At 44.8% G+C, this 22,378-nt stretch overlaps 1 protein-coding gene across 2 annotated transcripts in view; it reads left to right on the top strand.

Moving 5' to 3' along the window:
- LOC145353860 (proto-oncogene tyrosine-protein kinase Src-like) overlaps positions 1–22,378 on the top strand; it is a 186,635-nt gene that overhangs the window by 113,852 nt on the left and 50,405 nt on the right. Inside the window, exons 3-4 of one of the 2 annotated variants that reach the window (XM_080204760.1) lie at positions 4,747–4,846; positions 15,671–15,769. In XM_080204760.1, coding sequence (XP_080060886.1) covers positions 4,747–4,846; positions 15,671–15,769 — 199 coding nt within the window. The remainder of the gene's footprint in view (positions 1–4,746; positions 4,847–15,670; positions 15,770–22,378) is intronic. The other variant, XM_080204761.1, reaches the window with a different exon arrangement.

Below are 22,378 nucleotides of genomic sequence, written 5' to 3'. Positions count from 1 at the left end.
TGGCCCTGGGGTCAGCCAGACCAGATAAGGATAGCAGATTCCCTCCCTAAACGGCATTAGTGAACCACGTGGATTTTTACAACAATCGACAATGGTTTCATGGTTATCATTAGATTCTTAATTCCTTTTTATTCTGATCTTGCGACCCTGCCTTTGGGCTTCTGAATGGTCCTTTCAGCCTATCAACCTTATCCTGGTGATGGATGTGGTTCAGCAGTGGCATCTCTCTCTTTGAATCAGAAGATTACGTGTTCCAAGTTCCGTGAGCACAAAATCTAGGCTGTCACTCCAGCGCAGTGCTGAGGGGATGCTGCACTGTTGGATGGCCCTTTTCAAAGAAGAGGCAAGGAAATTATCCCTGGAAGCACTGACTGATTATTATCATTTGACATTGGTTGAGAGAAATTATTGTTAACAACATTATTGTTCCTGGGAGTTTACTGTGCACAGATTGGCTGTTTTGTTTCCTACATTACAACATTTCAGAAATCTCCATGGGGTGTCAAACATTTCTGGATGTCCTGATGTCATGAAGGTTGCTATATGGATATCTTAAAGAATTTGGTAGCCTAATTTACCGGGATAATTCTCCAAAGATGTGTGGGCCAGGTCGATTGGCCATGCCAAATTGTCCCTTTAGTTTCAGGGAGACCAGCAGGGTAAATACTTGGGGTTATTGGGATTGGGCCTGGGTGGGATTGTTGTTGGCGCAGGCTTGATGGGCTGAATGGCCTTTTCTGCACTGTGGGAGTTCTATGATTTGAAACATGCGTTGTATTCGGCATTGGAATCACGGCCCTCCTCCTGTCTTTGGGCACGGCAATATCTTCAGGTCACTGTGACTGTATTCCTGCCATGTCCCCTGTTTTAGTGCATTGTTGCCAAGAATTCAGTCATGTTTTATGTATCATTATTTTTCATTTGCAAGCCAAGCAATTCTGATGATGAATACCCTTTGATAGATCCAGCAGCACTAAGGTAATAAAGTAGGTGATCGCTCACTGAGGATGATAAAGCCAGCTGATCGACAAATGTCTCGGTCCCTGCTGATTGACCATCAGTGGTCACATACACTATATTACCAGATTTTTTGCGGAGCAGGTAGTGGCCGGAATTTTCCGATTTGCCCGCGGCTGGGATTCTCCAGTCCTGCTGCAGCAAATGGAGTTTTGGCTGAGCGCCAAATTCTCCATCCTCGCTGACAAAGGTGGCGGGGCGAACGAGATCGGAGAATCCTGGCTGGGATCTTGAAAAGGGAGCTTGAGAAAAGAACGACATGAAAGCAAATAAATTTGATTTTGATTTTTTTTTCCCTGGAACGTAGATACAATTTATAATAACGACTTAGATGAAGAGACGTGGAGTGATGTGTCTGGGTTTGCTGATTATGATGTGGAGATGCTGGCATTGGACTGGGGCAAACACAGTAAAAAGTCTCACAACACCAGATTAAAGTCCAACCAGTTTATTTGATAATAAACCCACAAGCTTTCGGAAACAATCTGGTGTTGTGAGACTTCTTACCTTGCTGATGATACCAAACTTGCTGAAGGGATGGGCTTTGGGGAGAACGGGGGAGGTTCCAGGGTGGTGTGGACAGGTCAAGTGAGTGCATAACAAGGTGGCAGATGGAGAGTATAATGTGGAGAAGCACAAAGTTGTTTACTTTAGTCCGAGGAATAAAAAAGCAGAAAGGTGTAAAACTTGTAAATGTTGATGTTGAAACAGACTTCGTCCTGCTCATAAAAGGAACACAAAGTTGGAACGCAAGTTGTTATGCCCTTCAAAAAAAAAGTTGCAAAGATGGCCCTAGCAATTACAGACCAGTCACTTTAACATCAGTGATGGTCAGGCTTCTAAAAGTAGTTCGTAGAATCATAGAACCCCCTACAGTGTTGAATGAGGCCATTTGGCCCATCAGGTTGGCAGCATTCTCAATCCCACCCAGGCCCTTTCCCCTTAATCCCATGTATTTACCTTGCTATTCCCCCTGACACTATGGGTCAACTGAGCATGACCAATCAAACTAACCCACAAATCTTTAGACTGTAGGAGGAAACCCATGCAGACATGTGGAGAAGGTGCAAACTCCGCACAGAACCTGGGTCCCTGCAGCTGTGAGGCAGCAGTGCTAACCACTGTGCCACTGTGCTGCTCAGTTATTTGGGATGGAATTAGTAGCCTTATGGAAAACCGTGAGTTGATTAGAAAGACTGGTGTGGATTTCTAAAGGGGAAATCATGTTTAACTCACTTACATAACATAAGAACATAAGAAATAGGAGCAGGAGTAGGCCATCTAGCCCTTCGAGCCTGCCCCGCCATTCAATAAGATCATGGCTGATCTGTCGCGGCTCAGTTCTACCTTCCCGCCCTCTCCCCATAACCCTTAATCCCCTCTCTTATCAAAAACCCATCAACCCGCGTCTTAAAAATATTTAGCGAGGCAGCCTCCACCACTTCAATGGGCAGAGAATTCCAGAGATTCACCACCCTTTGAGTGAAGAAGTTCCTCCTCAACTCCGTTCTAAACCGCCCCCCCTTTATCTTGAGGCTGTGCCCCCTAGTCCTACTGTCTTTTTTGAGCGGGAAGAGTCTCTCCACCTCTATCCTATCCATCCCATTCATCATCTTATACGTCTCAATGAGATCTCCCCTCATTCTTCTAAACTCTAACGAGTACAAGCCTAGTTTATTCAGCCTCTCCTCATAGCTCAACCCCCTCAACTCCGGTATCAGCCTAGTAAACCTCCTCTGCACTCCCTCCAAGGCCAAAATATCTTTGCGCAGGTGCGGCGCCCAAAACTGCACACAGTGCTCCAGCTGCGGCCTCACCAATGCCCTATACAGCTGCAGCAAGACTTCCCTACTTTTATATTCAATCCCCCTTGCTATGAAGGCCAGCATCCCATTTGCCTTCCTGACCACCTGCTGCACCTGCAAGCTGGGTTTTTGCGACTCATGCACAAGGACCCCGAGGTCCCTCTGCACCGTCGCCTGCTGCAGTTTTTCGCCCCGTAAGTAATAGTCCTTCCTACCATTATTCCTACCAAAGTGGACCACCTCACACTTGCCAACATTAAATTCCATTTGCCATTTCCTGGCCCATTCGCCCAGCCTATCTAGATCCTTCTGCAGACTCTCCACACCCTCCGCACAATTTTCCGTTCCCCCAATCTTGGTGTCATCAGCAAATTTCGACACCCTACACTCGGCTCCCTCCTCCAGATCATCTATATAAATGGTAAAAAGCTGAGGCCCCAGCACCGACCCCTGGGGCACTCCACTAGTCACTTGCTAGTGTTTTTTGAGGTGGTAAGAGAAAGGGTCAATGAAGGTAATGCAGTTGATGTGGGCTTTCGAAAGTCATTAGATACAGTGCCACGCAACAGACTTGTGAGAAAGGATACAGATCGTGGAATAAGAGAGGCAGCAGCAACAGGGATACAAAATTCAATAAATAATAGGAAGCGGCCAGTAATGATCAATTGATATTTTTCAGGCTGGAGGAGAGTTTGTAATAGTGCCCCAGGGGTCAGTATTGGAACCTTTGCTTTTCCTGATATATATTAAAGATCTAAATATTAATGTGAAGGGGATAATTTCAAAATTTGTGGATGATACAAAACTTGGAAATATTGCAAACTGTGGCAAGGACAGTGTGGAACTTCAAGGGGAGATCAACAAGTTGGTCAACTGGGCAGATGGGTGGTAGGTGAGGTTCAGTGTGGAGAAGTGAGAGATGATGCATTTTGGAAGGAAGAACATTGGAAGGCAATAGAAAATAAGGGGTACAATCCTTAAGGAGCAGTGAGACCTCAGTGTACATGTGCTGGACAGCTGGAGAGAGCGGTTTATAAAGCATTGCAGTATTCTGGGCTTTATTAATAGAGGCATAGAGCAAAGAGGTTATGCTGAACTTGTGCTTGATATCAGCTAGAGTATTGTGTACAGTTTTGGAAGCCACATTATAGGAAGGATGTGAATGCATTGGCAAGAGCGCAGAAGAGATTTACAAGAATACCTCCAGGGGTGAGAAACTTCAGTTATGAGGATTGATTGGACAGGTTTGATCTCTTCAGAGAGAAAAGGCTACCTGGGGATTTGTTAGAGATATTCAAATTCATCCGGGGAGCAGGATAGAGTAGATAGAGAGAAACTCTACCTGCTCACAGAAGGATCAAGAATGAGAGGGCACAGCTCTGGCGAAGGGTCATCCAGACTCAAAACATTGGCTCTATTCTCTCTTCATAGATGTTGAGTTTCTCCAGCATTTTCTGTTGTTTCACATTCCAGCATCCGCAGTATTTTCCCTTATGGGCACAGATTTAAAGTGTTTTGCCAAAGAAACAAGTGTGATGCGAGGAAAAAAACTTTTTCACGCACCGGATGGTTGAGGTCCGCGATGCTCTGCTTGGAGGGCTGGGGAGGCAGGTTCAATTGCGGCATTCAAGAGGATGTTAGATGTTTACTTGAACAGAAACAATGTGCAGGGGAATGGCACGATGTCATGAAGGTCATTTGGAGAGTTAGTGTGGACACAGTGGACCAAATGACCTCCTTCTGCGCCATATCAATTCTGAAGTGCAACCAGCATTTAGGATGGCATGATCGGATAGAATGGCAGAGCAGGCTTGAGAGCCAAATAATCTTTCTTCCACTCTTGTGCCCATAACATGGGCTGCCAATTGTACAGATTTTCCACAAAGTGCTGATTTTATCAGATTGTGCCTCTGTTTATTTCCAGGTGGCGTCACCACCTTTGTGGCACTCTATGATTATGAGTCCAGGACAGCAAGTGACCTTTCCTTCAATAAAGGGGAGAGACTACAGATTGTTAACAACACGTAAGTATGAAATTGGTATTCGTGTTTTGTTCAGGTTATTCTCCCCACCCGCCCCCTGTCATCTCAAATACTATTATCCAAGGCGAGTCAGCTAACCTGGCTGAGATTACTGTGAACCTTTCAGCTGGATTAGATTAATGTGACTATTTAAGATTAAGTTGCAAACTGATCATTCTGACTCTAAATTCAACCAATTTGCAGAAACCCAGTCCCTTGGGTCTGACAATTGCATCACTTTAAGGGAAGGTGTTGCTGAGGTGGAGTGAAACTGTTTGCCAAATGCTGCCTCCTTTGACAAAGTAGCCTGTCAAATATATAGCAGTGCACCTCCACATTAGCAAACATCGGGTCCTGCCAAAAGTACATTAAGTTGGTGGACAAGTGAAAGGTACTTACTTGAAAGCTATTTTGGCATCCAACCCATTCCTCAAAGGAACTTTGTGTCCCTGGCTGTCCTTTCACTTGCCTTGCAGGGAATTTATCCCAGTGCCTGCTAACCTTGCAATTAGTGTACCATTTCTTGACGTGATCAAGGCTTTAGTGTCAGAATTAATCTGAACATCTATCCCTAATGATTTTTCTAATCCCTCTGTGCCTTTCTCTATCATTTTACCTAAACATTCAATCTACTGCTGTGTAATTTACTGTTGAATATTTCAGAAATCCAATTCCTTGTTCGACATAAGAATGCTGGGGTCAACTTATAACAATTTTTCCAACATCCTTGTATTAAGGAAGCATCCTTTATACGTTTATATGTTTTCAGATTTTTAAAATATATTTCAAACCATATCAGCTAAAATTATAACTGAACATGTTGCTTAATAGAAATTATACTTAGAATCATACAATCCCAACAGTGATATTGTTGAACCCATCAAGCTGCACTGACAGCAATTCCACCCAGGTCCAATCCCCATAACCCCATGTTTAAAGTTCATTGATGAGTGTCAGAAGCAGGCTTACATTAGCACTGCAGTGAAGTTACTGTGAAAACCCCCTAGTCACTACATTATAGCGTCTGTTTGGATACACGGAGGGAGAATTTAGGCACAGCCAATCCACCTAACTTGGACAACACGTTATCATGTCTCTGAAAAGCTTCTCTTAAAAACCATGCAGAAAACAGTTTTGAAACACAGATGCTGCAGGTGAAATTTTCAGCCAATTTGCCCAAAGCAAGACCCCACAAGTACCAGTTAAATGAGTCGCTTGTTTTAGTGGTGGTGGCGGTGGCTAAATGCTGAGCTTCCTTTCTCTTTTGAATAGTATCTTTGATCCTTAACTTCCGCCTCGACAGGGAGTTGAACTCTCTAATGATTACAGCTCTCAAATCGCAGTGCTCCCTTAGCACTGTACTGAAAGAGGCGGCGCGGTGGCATGCTGGTTAGCACTGCTGCCTCACAACGCCAGGGTCCCAGGTTCGATTCCTGGCTTGGGTCACTGTCTGTGTGGAATTTGCACGTTCTCCCCTTGCCTTCAAGGGTTTCCTCCGGGTACTCTGGTTTCCTCCAGCAGTCCGAAAGATGTGCTGGTTAGGCACATAGGCCAAGCTAAATTCTCCCTCAGTGTACCCCAATAGGTGCTGGAGTGTGGCGACTGGGGGATTTTCACAGTAACTTCAATGCAATGTTAATATGAGCCTTTTTGTGACTAATAAATAAAATAAAATTAAATGTCAGCTTAGATGTTCGAGCCTTGGTGCGGGACTTGAAAATGCAACTCTCTTGAGAGTTGCGCGTACTCCCAGCTGAGCTGTGCAGATGCTAAAGTGACAGTAAGAGCACCAATGCTACTAAAAAACCTGAGTTTAGACCCTGCCTGACTTGCTTGGTAGGATGGCCCACCAGAAGACAGGGAAGGCCAGTCTGGGGAAAAAGATCTTATCCTTTGTGCTTTGATCAGTAATCCAAAGAGAAAGTGCTTAGCTGTTCAGGGAGATTATACCTACAGCTGCCCATCTTCGAATAATTCTGTGTATACGTGAGCAAGTAAGCAGGGCAGGGTAGGCATATTTTCCTTTTGTTCTAAGCATGTCCACACAAGTTTTATGTTTTTGGTATTCAACAGGGTGGTGACTAACTTACTCCTCATACCACTGGGATGACTCAGTTTGAGTTTTTCCACACTGCCTTAATGGAGTCCTCTGGCTTCCACTTAACCCCTCCGTCCCAAATCGCAAGCAAGGACTCAGTCAAGTGGAAGGAACAGCCTCACAATCATCCTTCCACTCAGCTTTCAAAGGTTATATTGCCGTGGTACGATTTAGGAAGTCAATTTTAAGTAATGGAAAATGACTGGCTGTGTAGGAAGATAAAATTAATTTGGTGATTAACTATTATAACTCATTCTGTGCAACAATGGTGATAACTGTCAGCAAAGAGACGACTAGTGAGGCCAATTTACCACAGAATGTCACTGTGCACTCATCATCCTCCTCTATCTCAGTGTAAATCATTTTTGATGGATTTTTGGATAGGGTAGGGGAAAATGATTGGACTCCTAGTTCTTTAATCTTCACTTTTAAATCCCCAGGATTCACGAAACAGTGCAAATTCAGCTGGAATGTGGTGAATGAAAGATTTAATGTACTTCACAGCTTAAATCACCCTTTACAATTAGGCATTCAGGAAGACATTTAAATATATATTAGTAAATATATACTAGTGCTGCAAAAATAACATTTTAAAGGGATAATAGATAACACGATGCTGGCCTGATTTGCCTCTCCAGAGATTATCAGAGCTCCCAGAGTCATGCAAGTAGATTCTGCTCCTTTAAGGAGAGCTGAAAGGGACGTTCTGGACTGCCATAAATGCATTTAGCTGCTTAAATTGCTTTAAATGCTGATCACTACTTGCGGTTGCGGTGGCACAGTGGTTAGCACTGCTGCCTCACAGCACCAGGGACCCAGGTTCGATTCCTGATTTCGGTCACTGTCTGTGTGGAGTTTGCACGTTCTCTCCGTAACTGTGTGGGTTCCACAGTCCAAAGATGTGTGGGTTAGGTGGATTAGCCATCCTAAATTGCCCCTTAGTGTCAGGGGGACTAGCTAGGGTAAGAGCATAACATTATGGGGATAGAGCCTGGGTGGGATCGTGGTCGGTGCAGATTCGATGGGCTGAATGGCCTCTTTGTGCACTGTAGGATTCTATGCTCCTGTTTCAAGCCTTTGAGGACGTGCTAAAAATCGGATGCAAAAGCATTAATAAAATGTTAATTTTTAAAAAGCTTTAAATACATATTTTAAACTTACTGAGAAACTGCCTGCCATATCCTAATATAGTAAAAAGTCTGACAACACCAGGTTTTAGTCCAACCTATTTATTTGATAATATACTCGCAAGCTTTCGGGTTAGCCCCTTTGTCAGGTGAAATATAACAAATATAACAAATATCCTAATATAACAAACAAATGATTTGGTTTTTTAAAAAAGATTCTTTTTTTCTGGAACTCTCAGAAGGTCAGAATTCTGTACTATTCCTGTTTACCCCTTTCACTCCCTCCCCACTATTCTAATGACATTGAGTTAAATTGACTCCTCACTTCTTATGGATGTGTTGAAGGAAATGAAATTTAAGATTTTTTAAAGATGTAGAACAACAGCATGGGGATGATTTTTGACTTCCAGCACTGGTGCGAGATAGAAGGCACTGATTGAACAGTCTATTATCCAAGTCTCCCAGTTGAAGTTGATGGAAATGGGGTTCTGCAGTGAGCAACTGAACCTGTAAGCACCCTCTCTTATCGCACCTCCCCCCAGTCAAAATTGGCCCCGTGTGTTGGTATTTCCAAAGAAGTGTGACACTAAATCATGAGAAGGAAAGGCTGTGGCCATCTGCTGTTAATGGCTGCTCTCTGCGAATGGCTAATGCACTAATTTTGTTAGATTTACAGAATTCCAGGTCGGAATTGTTTGGAAAAGAAGCGCTCCAGAAGCTTGTGCATTGCCCTAATGATGAGAAGTTGTAACTACTGCTTATCTTTAAAAATATGATGTGTGTTACAAGGGTATAATCTAATCCCCTTTTCTTTTTCCACATGCAACCTTGATTAAATTTAGGAGATTGGATGGCAGGTCTGTATTGTTATCTCTATTTATCCTCTCATATTATGTTGTCCCTTTATGAACTTATACAACTGCTCAGTAGTCGATATCTTCTCCCGTGGTTTACAATGCAGTTTCTAATTTTAAATGGTAAAGCAGTAGGGGAGGATTCAGACTTTACAGAGTGAGGGGATCTCTTTTTTGTACCTCCCTCAACCTCAACCCATTCTTCAGACAGAAGGTCTTTCATTTCAACGCTGGGTGTATGAGAGGAGGGCAACGAATCGACCACCCCGTATATCCTCTACTTGATCATCGTCAGCTTCAGAGGGCTGCTGATCTGCCACACACACTGCATTGTTCACCTCGCAGAGCTAGACCCTGGTGTTATCATTGCAGTAAACCATATTTATTGATGTTTAGCGACTGTTCAAGCCATTCGACAAGTACAGAAGACCGACAATGGGCAGAAATCCACAGATTCTGAGGATACTGATGTAGCCCTTAGGGTCCAGGGACTTGGTTTGAAAACCAGAACTCTATAACCTAATAGATTTCACAGTTGAACTCCTTGGTTTCGGAGGCATGTATTTATTGCTGTGCCTTTCCATGAGGGCTGCTGTCAATTTAAGAGCAAAAAAAAGCTTCCTGGGAGAAAGCAGTTTATCAGACAATTTGAATTATAACATCTAAGTTTCTTTCTATTCATTTGTGGGACATGGGTATCACTGACTGGCCAACATTTAGAAATCATCATAGAATCCCTACAGTGCAGAAGGAGGCCTTTCGGCCCATCAAGTCTGCACCAACAACAATCCCACCCAGGCCCTATCCTGGCTTAATTATTCTGCTAATTCCTCTAACCTATCACATTCCAGGTCCAATCAACCTAACTTGCACACCTTTGGACTGTGGGAGGAAACTGGAGCACCCGGTGGAAACCCACGCAAACACAGGGAGAATGTGCAAACTCTACACAGACAGTGACCCAATTTGGGAATTGAACCCAGGTCCCTGGAGCTGTGAGGCAGCCGTGCTCATTCCTAGTTGCCCTTGAAACTAAGTGGCTTGCCAGGGCAATTTAGAACCACATTGCTGTGCCTCTGGAGTCACATGTAGGTCGGACGAGGTAAGGACAACAGGTTTCCTTCCCTAAAGGACCATTCATGGCTTTTTACAACAATCGACAATGGTTTCGTTGCCATCAGTAGATTCTTAATTCTAGTTTTTTTTAAATTGAATTCAAATTCCATCATCTGCCGTGGTGGGATTCGAGCCCGGGTCCCCTGAACATTAGCTGAGTTTCTGTATTAATAGTCTAGCAATAATACTGGGCCGTTGCCTCCCCTAAATATCCTTAATTAAATATGTAAACTACCATCAATTCTTTTCCTTTCAAAATGGTGCGTGAACATACATTACGCCTCCAAGTTCTTGTAATCTCACCAGCCAACCAAGTCGGGGTCCAGACGATTAATCTCGAGCTGGCTGTTAGTAAAACTTTCCCTGCACGTGATGTCAGTGAATAGGATGCTATATTTACAATTATTGCAGATAAATAAACCTGATGTGTGGCCTCACTTTAATCTGTTTTTGTGTTCACAATGTCTGGCTGCCTGCCTGAAATAGCTGAGATTGTACAGAGACAACCCTGAAGAACGTGTTGAAAATTCACAAATGCTTTCTTGCAAATGGTGGCTCTTTCCAAGGGAACATTCTGGTAACTTCTATTCTTCCTGGGAGGGAAAAGTCTCAGCAAGGAGTAGAGTTCTGCTACATGTTCTTCACACCTCACTGGACACAGAAAAACTTGCAGCCATCGAAAAGGCAGTTATTATTTACTGATTTTAAACATTTGAGGATTGAAGGGATAGAGTTCACAACTTCCACTTACCTGATGGAGGAGCAGCGCTCCGAAAGCTAGTGGCATTTGCTACCAAATAAACCTGTTGGACTTTAATCTGGTGTTGTGAGGCTTCTTATTGTGTTTATCCCAGTCCAACACCGGCATCTCCACATCATGACTATCCGTGTAACCCATGCATTTACCCCGCTAATCCCCTAAACTTGTCTATTTTGTGATGTGGAATTACTGATGTTGGACTGGGATGGACAGTAAGCAGTCTCACAACACCAGGTTAAAGTCCAATAGATTTATTTGGTAGCACGAGCTTTCGGAGTGCTGCCCCTTCACCCGACTTGCCTGATGAAGGGGCAACGCTCTGGAAGCTTGTGCTACCAAATAGACCTGTTGGACTTTAACCTGGTGTTGTGAGACTGCTTACTGTGCCTATCTATTTCGGGACACTAAGGGGGCAATTTAGCACGGCCAATCCACTTAATCTGCACACCTTTCTGTGGGAGGAAACCTGAGCACCTGGAGGAAACACACTGGGAGAGCAGGCAAACTCCACACAGACGGTCACGCAAGACTGGAATTGAACCAGGTCCCTGGAGCTGTGAGGCAGCAGAGCTAACCATTGTGTCACCCTGCCACCCATCGCCACCTAGAAGTATTGTGCCTGGAGCCAGCTCTGTCCACAGAATTAACTAGGCCCCCAGGCTCAAACTAGTTGCTCTTGGCATATTAATAAATGCAAAATATTGCAGAAATTCTGATCACCATTGATAGTAACACCTGTTTGTGTTTCAGGCCTTTAGGGAGGCACCAGAAATTATATGCAAAGGCATCAATAAAGCATTTTTAAAAAGCTTTGAGTACGTATCTTAAAAACTGCCTGCCGTGCCCTAATATAAAATAATGATTCTGTGTACTTTTACAGAGTCCTTTTTTTCCAGTCATGTAAAATCAGGTTACTCTTGGATCAATGCTGTGATGTAATTTTTTTTTCATGGTGGGATCATTTTTAGCTGTATTAATCAAACTGGACACTGGAATCTCCACATTTTAAAACAAAAGCCTGTGTTTTTTTAAAATTACATTTTAAAAGGCCTGAATGCCTTTGGCAATGTGCAAATAAGCTTCAAACGGGCACAATTTTGGGTGCAATCTGGGCTTGGATTACTGTATACAGCCAAAGCAAACACCCTGCCCATGCTTATTTTCTCAAAGTCAAAGATTAGCCAGCGTAGTGCAGTTGCTATTTATTTGAAGATTGACAGCAACAGAACATGTCTCTATCTCACTTCAGCTTAATAGATTACAAAATAATAGATTTGCATGTTTTTCTAATGCAACCAATATTTGCCATCCTCCTCGCCCTTCAAGCTTTCATTGTTTTTCTGATAAAGTTATTTTTTCCTGTTGCCAGTCTCCATCTTCTTTCCAGACAATATTGGACTGGAATTCACTTGAGTCCTAATCTTGAAGGAACGTAGGTTGGGAGCCCGAGGGCAATTTCTGAGGCAGCGGTCAACTAAATGGCTGTCTTCAGGAAGCCCTGTCCAATTGAAGGCAGCGAGTAGGCTCTTGAGGTTGGAGAGGCCAACAGGAGGCCTTTCAGCCCTGAGGGATCAGCAGCCCCAGCGTCCGAGATGGGAGGTGTGGATGTTTGTAAGAAAGGCAAGGTACCTCGTTCAAATCTAAGAGGTTACCCTCTGCTGCTCAGCCGGTGGCTGCAGCTGTGGCATTCTTGTTGTGGTAAATGTAACGTTACCTCGCTGGCTGGACCATGGTTCCCCCTCTCCCACCTCCCCGCCAGTACACCCCTGCCTCTCCCCCAGTCTGTTCTTGGCCTCAGCTAGAGGGCTGCAACAGTCAACCTGTGGAAAAGTGGCCCTAATTGTCCCAATGGCTCCCAATGGCTTGCGGATGGGTTGCTATCACCCAACTCCAGGTCGAAGGTCAGCAGTCTGGTGTCTGGAAATGATGATTAGGCTGGGTCTTTTTGCTCTTGAATAGTCAAGGCAGAGGAGCGACTTAATAGAGAACTTTAAAAGTATGAAAGCTTGGGATAGATTAGTTCCGCTTGTGGAGAAGAGCAGAGACTGTCATTGTCTGCTAGCCACTGAGAATGCAAATAGAGAATTCAGAATATGAGAAAGTGGAACGTGCTGGCAGATAGTTGAGGCTTATCTGGATAGACATATGAAGAGACGGGGACTGGAGGGATACAGACGGTCTAGATAAGACAATATGATTGATGCAGCCCTGCAGGGCTGAAAGCCTGTTTCTTTGCTGTACAGTTTTTTGTTCTTGTTCTTTGAGGCGAATAGATAACATTTAAGGTTGAAACTAGATAAATGAATAAGGGAGAATGAAGCAGCAGGTTGTGTTGATGGAGTTAGACAAGGAAGGATGGAAGGAGGTTTGAGTGGAGTAAAACTGTCTGGGTTGAACAGCCTATATATTCTCTGTAATATCTTCCCACGGATTGTAAACAAGGTGGGACCCAACCTGCAAGGCGAAAGTGGGAAGGAGCTGGGACCCTGGGCTTAGGCTGACTATTCGTGGCAGAGGGTCAAGCATCTTTCTACATATTTCGTCTTCTGCATTGTAATAGCCTTAATGTGATGACCAGCCCTTTGTCCAGTGAGAGTATCCCGAACGGGTAGCTACTTCAACTATTCTGTAGCGTAAGACAAAGGAAATGACTGACTTGTCTCTCTGAGTCAACTGGATACGTAAGCTTGAATAGAATGCATGTTGTGACATCCAAGCAGGATCCAGTATTGTAATAGTAAAGCTGCTCAAATGTTAGGTGGAGATTATTACTGTTGCATTAAGAATGATTATGTTTACTGTGTGTTACAATGGAGATGCAAGAGCTTGAATGTGCCCAGCTGCTTTTATTCAGGGTTGGTGTCAGAGAACTCTGTTTCTCTTTATGGAACAGAGCAAGAAATCATGGAAAAATAACAGGGCAGATAAATTATGCATGCCCACATACTGCAGTCGGGTTCACTCATAGCCACGTTGAATCTCATGCATCTTTAGATTAGAAAGGACAAGTGTTAAAGCCGCTGTAAATGACATTTATTCACTGACATTCGGAAGGAATCCAATATCTGTAGCTGGATCTGACAAGCTGATTGTTGTGTGTAGGAAACATGTGGCACACTGATTCAATAGGTGCTGAAGAGAAAGATAAAGCCTCAAGCAGTTGTACAAAGTGACCCAAGGCTAGGAAAGATCATTCAAAACACTTCTTCACAAATGACTCAAAAAGCAATCATTTTTTTTGGGACACTAGTAAGCTACTGCATTGGCCAGTTAACTTGGGTTAATTTATTTATTAGTGTCACAAGTAGTTACATTAACACTACGATGTAGTTATTGTGAAAAATCCCCTGATCACCACCCTCTGGCGTCTGTTTGGGTACACTGAGAGAGAATTTAACACAGCCAATGCACCTAACCTAACGGTAGGAGGAAAAGGGAGCACTCGGAGGAAACCCATGCAGACATGGGCCGAATGTGCACACTCCACACAGACAGTCACCCAAACTGGGAATCGAACTCGGGTCCCTGGAGCTGTGAGGTAGCAGTGCTAACCACTCTGCCACCACAGATGATGCATAATTGTATTTGTATTGTTCTGCCTGTGTACCTGAATGGAGCTTTAGCCAAGTTACTATTTGCTCCTCTTCCTGAGTTGCAAAAGGACAAAGTTGATCATTGGAAAGGTTAGAATCTTTATCAAGCGATGATAGGCAAGCCTTTCCCTGTTTGGTTTCTAAATACACAATATCAAGACTCCAATTTCATTCCAACGTGCCACCCAGGCACTTGTGTGGGACATAATTTTTTATATTGCTGTGAAACCAATTTTGGCTTTTCTTCCTTTCCATGGAGGAACACAATAATGAAGAGAGTGGCCCTTTAAATCCTTGAAATCCAACTTTATAGACCTAATCTCATTTGAGTTCTAATTGCTAGCAAATGTGTGGGATACTCATTTTTATATTTGGGATAGCTTTGACTTGAAATTGTTTGTTTTTGTGCTTTGTGTAATATTTTGGCCGGAATTTTACCAGCACGCCTGCCCGAGGCTTGTAAGATCGTGTCCGAGGCTAATGGAGAACGTCATTCTGCAAGCCCCGGGGCAAACGTGCCAGAAGAATCAGGGCCTTTGTCTAACTTTATTGTTGAGAAGGCAACTTTTTTCAAGAACTTGGAAAGGTAGAAGAACTGATTGTGAAACAGTTCAAAGAGTACAAGCATCTCTAGCGACACCTTGAGTACTTTATTTCCAGGGGTTTTTCGGCTAATGTCCGTGTCACAGAAAGTACCAAATGTTACTCGCGCTGAATCCAATTACTTTCCAATTACAAATTTCAAAGTTTCTCTGCAAGAAGGAAATACTCGTTTAACACCTGTTTCTGCTGAGCTGGCAGATCTTTTCTTGTTGCACTGGGGCCACCTGAATGCCTAGTGTGTCCACAGTCTGAAATCAATGATGAATATTGATGTTCAAGTTAGTTGCTTGTCTGTAATCAAAGTGCACTTAATCCAGTCAGAGTTTGCTTCTATCGTAAAGATGTAGAAACCAATTCTCAACAAAATTATGATTTTCTTTGCTACGCCATTGTGAGCATTTTCCTCCAATTGGATGGCGAGAAAACAAGCTTTCCTTGTGTGTGTTTGAAAGGAGAATGGAGAAAAGAAACCCTCTCTAGATTCTGACCGAAATTTACCTCAGCGTTTTCTGAATTTCAACACTTTCTTCACAATGGCTTCTTAAAAGCCCACAGTATTGATGTGAATCTGCCGTTGGGAGCTGGATGGTCAGCTATGTTCATGTTAACACTTGCTTGAAACTTGGACAGAAATGGTTAACAGCTTTTTGTTTTGTGTCTCTTTTATATTTTGCAGGGAAGGAGATTGGTGGTTAGCCCGTTCCCTCGTGACAGGAAACACTGGATATATCCCCAGCAATTATGTTGCACCTTCTGATTCCATTCAGGCTGAAGAGTAAATAATTTGCTTCAGAAATGATCAATTCAGTTTATTTTTTTAATCCTTCAAAGTGACATTCTTCTGAAGAGGAGAATGCTTTGAAATATTTCACGGAGAGATCCTGTCTCTTTTCTGTTGTGATAGCACGGTGTGGTAATGCAGTAAATAGTCCCCTCCCACTACTCCAGCTGCAGGCTCGACGCTTGGCAGAGACTAGGCTTTCTGCTTGCTTGAATAATGGGCTCGCTGTACGATGTGTCTGTCTGCCTGTCTGTCTGTCTCTTCCTCCATCAATTCTGCCAGAACTGCAGTGCTATTTCTTCAGCATGAGATCCGCATTCTCTACAATCATCTCCTTTTTAAAATCGATAGCATTCTCAAACTCAATTATTTTGGTAGATTTTATTTCACTTTAAATCGCTTTGTTTGGCTTTATAGATATAAGCGGGCAGTTCTGACTTTAGCACGATGTGGTCAAGGAGCATGTCATCTCATTTTTCATTTTCCTCTCTAATCTCTTTTAAAGTTTATTTAATAGTGTGACAAGTAAGTTTACATTAGCACTACAATGAAGTTACTGTGAAAATCTCGTAGTCGCCACACTCTGATGCCTGTTTGGGTACACTGAGGGAGAATTTAGCGTGACCAGCACGTCTTTTGGCCTGTGGGAGGAAACCGGAGCACCCGGAGGAAACCCACACAGACACTGGGTGAATGTGCAGACTCTGCACAGTCAGTGACCTAAGCCGGGAATCGAACCTAAGTCCCGGGTGCTGTGAGGCAGCTGTGCTAACCCACTGTGCCACCATACCACTTAAGGAGCACTGTTTAAAGCTGAGGCGTGGGTGATGGCCACTCGTTCCCGATATTGCATCCCAGTCATCTTTCTTCATAAGAACATAAGAAATAGGAGCAGGAGTAGGCCATCTAGCCCTTCGAGCCTGCCCCGCCATTCAATAAGATCATGGCTGATCTGTCGTGGCTCAGTTCCACATTCCCGCCCTCTCTCCATAACCCTTAATCCCCTCGCTTGTCAAAAACCCATCAACCCGCGTCTTAAAAATATTTAGCGAGGCAGCCTCCACCACCTCAACGGGCAGAGAATTCCAGAGATTCACCACCCTTTGAGTGAAGAAGTTCCTCCTCAACTCCATTCTAAACCGTCCCCCCTTTATCTTGAGGCTGTGCCCCCTCGTCCTACTGTCCTTTCTGAGCGGGAAGAGTCTCTCCACCTCTATCCTATCCATCCCATTCATCATCTTATACGTGTCAGTGAGATCTCCCCTCATTCTTCTAAACTCTAACGAGTACAAGCCCAGTTTATTCAGCCTCTCCTCATAGCTCAACCCCCTCAACTCCGGTATCAGCCTAGTAAACCTCCTCTGCACTCCCTCCAAGGCCAAAATATCCTTGCGTAAGTGCGGCAACCAAAACTGCACACAGTCGTAAGTACGGCGACCAAGAGGTTATTGCAGAAGGTCGAGGGACATGGAGTTGGGGGTAGGGTGTTAGCGTGGATAGAGGATTGGTTGTCAAATAGGAGGCAGAGAGTGGGGGTCAACGGGTGCTATTCGGATTGGCGGATGGTGACTAGTGGAGTGCCCCAGGGGTCAGTGCTGGGGCCTCAGCTTTTTACCATTTATATAGATGATCTGGAGGAGGGAACCGAGTGTAGGGTGTCGAAATTTGCTGATGACACCAAGATTGGGGGAACGGCAAATTGTGCGGAGGGTGTGGAGAGTCTACAGAAGGATCTAGATAGGCTGGGCGAATGGGCCAGGAAATGGCAAATGGAATTTAATGTTGCCAAGTGTGAGGTGGTCCACTTTGGTAGGAAGAATGGTAGGAAGGACTATTACTTACGGGGCGAAAAACTGCAACAGGCGACGGTGCAGAGGGACCTCGGGGTACTTGTGCATGAGTCGCAAAAACCCAGCTTGCAGGTGCAGCAGGTGGTCAGGAAGGCGAATGGGATGCTGGCCTTCATAGCGAGGGGGATTGAATATAAAAGTAGAGAGGTCTTGCTGCAGCTGTATAGGGCATTGGTGAGGCCGCAGCTGGAGTACTGTGTGCAGTTTTGGGCGCCACACCTGCGCAAAGATATTTTGGCCTTGGAGGGAGTGCAGAGGAGGTTTACTAGGCTGATACCGGAGTTGAGGGGGTTGAGCTATGAGGAGAGGCTGAATAAACTGGGCTTGTACTCGTTAGAGTTTAGAAGAATGAGGGGAGATCTCATTGAGACGTATAAGATGATGAATGGGATGGATAGGATAGAGGTGGAGAGACTCTTCCCGCTCAAAAAAGACAGTAGGACTAGGGGGCACAGCCTCAAGATAAAGGGGGGCGGTTTAGAACGGAGTTGAGGAGAAACTTCTTCACTCAAAGGGTGGTGAATCTCTGGAATTCTCTGCCCGTTGAAGTGGTGGAGGCTGCCTTGCTAAATATTTTTAAGACGCGGGTTGATGGGTTTTTGATAGGAGAGGGGATTAAGGGTTATGGGGAGAGGGCGGGAAAGTGGAACTGAGCAGCGACAGATCAGCCATGATCTTATTGAATGGCGGGGCAGGCTCGAAGGGCTGGATGGCCTACTCCTGCTCCTATTTCTTATGTTCTTATGTTCAAAACTGCACACAGTAAGCCTCGCTGGCTACTGAACTGGTAGGGGTGGGGGAGGGGAGTGGCTGGGGCAGACCGCATCCTTTCCTTATCCACACTACACTCCAATTGTCAAAGACTGGCATTCTTCAGCTGGCTTCCAGCTTTCCCGGCCCTTTTATCTCAGTGGCAGATTTGCAGAGTCAGAAACAAAGCTGCGTCTGTGATTCTGCTGGTGCGATAAAGGCTTGGATTCAAAAGCGGCATAAACACAGGCTCTGGCTCAACTGGAGTCTTCCAGAATCTGGATCAAACGGCACCGATATAAATGAAAATTTATTGCACGAGTATCTACCCCCCCTCATAAGAAAAGCCCTCCATTTCCTGAAGGTTCACTGGGTTGATCCTGAGTATGGAGGGATGTTCTTATGGGGAGAGGTTGACAAGGTTGGGTCTGTGCTCGTTGGTGTTTGGAATATTGAGAGGTGACCTTACTGAGGCATAGAGAATTCTCAGGGGGATTGACAGGGTAGATGCTGAGAGTTTGTTTCCCTTTGTGGGAGAGTCTCGGACCAGAGGACATAATCTTAAAATAAGGGGTTGCTGCTTTAAGACAGAGATGAGGAGAAATTTCTCCTCCCGGAAGATAGAGAGTCTATGGAATTCTTTACTGTAGAGGCTGCTTTGTGAAGCATGTTCGAGGCTGAGATTGGCAGATTTTTAATCAGTAAGGGAATCGAGGGTTATGGGAATAAGGTGGGCGTGGAGGTGAGGATTATCAGATTAGTCATAATCTCATTGAAAGGCAGAGCAGACTTGATGGGCCGACTTCTTGCCCCCGTGTCTTATGGTCCATTGGCTAAGTGTGATTTTGTTTTATATGTAGTGTGCTGCTGTAGTGTTATTCAATGTCCTAATTAAACCCCATGACAGCATTGAAAGTGCTGTTTTTCCTGATATGAAACAGCGCGCATTAAACAGTTGGCTCTGTCTGTAACAGCTTTGCTCAGTGTGGAACTGAGTGATAACACAACCGGTTCAATCTCCTGCCCAGGATGTGTTTTCTGAGGTTGGCTGTTGGGGCGGTGCCAGTGGCTGTTCAGAAGAATCAGGCAAGGTCCCTGCTACTGATCTTTATTCCATGACCATTGCTGCAAGGCATGCCCTTGTGAACATTGGCTGAGGGCAACATTGAGTTCAGCTGTGACGTTTCTCCATGGTGAACTATGAGATGCTGGGTATGGCCCATTAGGTGAGGTAATAGTGATGCACGATTACCCCAGTGGAATTGATGCAAGTAGCAGTCACACTTCTTGCTGTTGCTTATCTTCATGCTATTACAGTCCAGCGATTAAATATTGCTGCTGATTAACTACACTCTCAACAGGAGGCTCAGGTTTGTACCAAGCCAACACTTCTCAAATCCGGCTGCACCTGTTAAAGTGCAGGCACATTCCGGCTGCTTCAGGTGTTGGAGGTGGTTCTGAAAATGTTTCCCAGGAGAAAGGAAAGGTTGGGGAAGGTGGAGGGGTTTGGAGCTGTAGGCCAGAGGTTCACCAATTCAGCATTCTGTAGGCCACATTTTTAAGTAGTGCAAAGAAGAGAGTTTGCCTTTCTAATGGGAGTGTGAGAATGCCCTGAAGACGTTTATTTACAGCAAAGGGAGTGAGAGCAGGTTGCCAAGCATGTCAGTTCCTGGAGGCTCACCCCTAGGCTGTTCAATGATCTCATGAGTGATTGAGATCAGTGAATGCGTCTTCAACCAAATGACCCCTCACTTGCAACCATCAGCAATCGGGATTCTTACCTAACATTCATACGCTCTGCTTTCATCCTCAGGTGCTTTTCATTGCTACAAGCCTTATATTGCTTCCAGTGTAGCAACCATGCCACTCATCTCACCCAGACATGTTGCAACACATTCCGCGACCTGCCTCACATTTTTCAAGCAGTTCTAGGTGGCACATAATGGCACAGTGGTTAGAGCTGCTGCCTCACAGCGCCAGGGACTTGGGTTCGACCCCAGCTTGGGTCACTGCCTGTGCGGAGTCTGCGTGTTCTCCCCGTGTCTGCATGGGTTTCCTCCTGGGTGCTCCGGTTTTCTCCTAAAGACATGCTGGTTAGGTGCCCTGGCCATGCTAAATTCTCCCTCGGTGTACCCAAAAGGTGCTGGCGTGTTGCGACTAGGGATTTATCACAGTAACTTCACTGCAGTGTTAATGTAAGGTTGCTTGTGGCACTAATAAAGTAAATAAGTAAAAACAGGACAGATTGGCAAAGGATCTGCAAAGCTGCATTCACTGAGCTCCTTGGAACGTGCAATTATTGGTACAGTGCCTATTGCAATGGTTACCTTTGAGACTGTTTAGGGTAGTGACATGTTCTCTCTTTAAGCACCTTTTCGAATCTCACTTTACCCTCACATCATATGAAATGCAAGTTGCAGTTAGTGTGACCGTGTGCCACTAGCTTTCTGCCAATCATTCTTTCTCCATGCTTCACCTTAATCATTCCCTTGTCATATCTGCTTTCAGAGACCAAACACCTTTTTTTTAATTTAATCGTTCGCAGAATGTGGATGTTGCTAGCTGGGCCAGCATCTACTGCTGCTCCAGTAGCTGAGGTGTTACAAACGGTGCTGAATGTTGTATAAGCATCAGGAGAAAGCCCTGCTTTTGATCGTGGGATGAAAGGGAGTTCATTGATGAAGCAATTGAAGGTGGTTGGGCCTCAGACACGACCCTGAGGGACTCCTGTAGTGATGTCCTGGGACTGAGATGATTCATTTCCAACAACCACAACCATCTCTCTTTGTGATATGACTCCAACAGTGGATCTTGCGGCCAGAGTATTTAAACCAATGCCATTATTTAAGCTATTATTCAATCCTCTCTTCCGACTTGCCTCTAAGAGTTTGTGCTCGTTTATCAAGGCCTGTACCTCCTTGTTGAATGAATCATCGATTGGAATGCTGAGATCTGAGAGTAATCTGACAATTAAGATGCAGGAGAATTAATAGGAGCTTGAATTTAAATATTAATTCTTTGTGCAATGGAGCTATCCAGCCATCTGAAGCCACAAAACCTTGGCTATCATTTAAATAAAACATCTGCTACTCCCTGTTTTGGATTCAGCTCAAGTATGGGTTCAATTCTGGCCTCGGGTGATTGTGCGGAATTTGCATGTTATCCCCATTTCTGTGTGGGTTTCCTGTGGGTGCTTCACTTTCCTCCCACAGTCCGAAAGATGTGCTGGTTAGGTGCATTGGCCATGCTCAGTTTCCCCTCAGTGTTCCAAGATGTGTGGATTAGATGGGATGAGTCATGCTAAATATGTGCAGTAAGAAGTCTCACAACACCAGGTTAAAGTCCAACAGGTTTATTTGGTAGTAAACGCCACTATCATTCTGTCTGTGATCAGAACTCCCACTCACCTGACGAAGGGGCAAACCCCGAAAAATAGTGGCGTCTACTACCGAATAAACCTGTTGGACTTTAACCTGGTGTTGTGAGACTTCTTACTTTGTTTACCCCAGTCCAAGGCCGACATCTCCATATCACAAATGTGTGCAGTTACAGGGATAAGGCGAGGAAGAGGGCCTGGGTAAGATACTCTGTCAAAGAGTTGGTGTACACTTGATGGACCAAATGGCCTCCTCTGCACTGTAGGGATTCTGTGATCTATGAGCGTGTCAGTAACTGTGAAACTCTCTCCAAGTGTCTTTACTAGGTTTGTGTGTGGGGGGAGGGGGGGCGGCAGCTGGGGGGGAGGGGGGGGGCGGCGGGGGAGCTGGGGGGGAGGGGGGGCGGCGGGGGGGCTGGGGGGGTGGCAGCTGGGGGGGGTGGGGGGGTGGCAGCTGGGGTGGGTGGGTGGGTGGGGGGGGGAGCGAGGATGGTGCAGGGGATTATTTATGTACTTGTTGGGGGGTGGGGTGTAATTTAAGCAGAGGAACATTTGAAAAAACAATGTGCCTCAGAAAGCTAGGAAAGGCAGGCTGGTACTTTAGGGGTTGAACTCAAATGAGCTGCA

This window comes from Carcharhinus amblyrhynchos, chromosome 16, assembly GCF_965287045.1.
Source record: "Carcharhinus amblyrhynchos chromosome 16, sCarAmb.v2.hapA, whole genome shotgun sequence".
In the NCBI taxonomy this organism is placed as follows: domain Eukaryota; kingdom Metazoa; phylum Chordata; class Chondrichthyes; order Carcharhiniformes; family Carcharhinidae; genus Carcharhinus; species Carcharhinus amblyrhynchos.
This window is presented reverse-complemented; position numbering and strand designations above follow the sequence as displayed.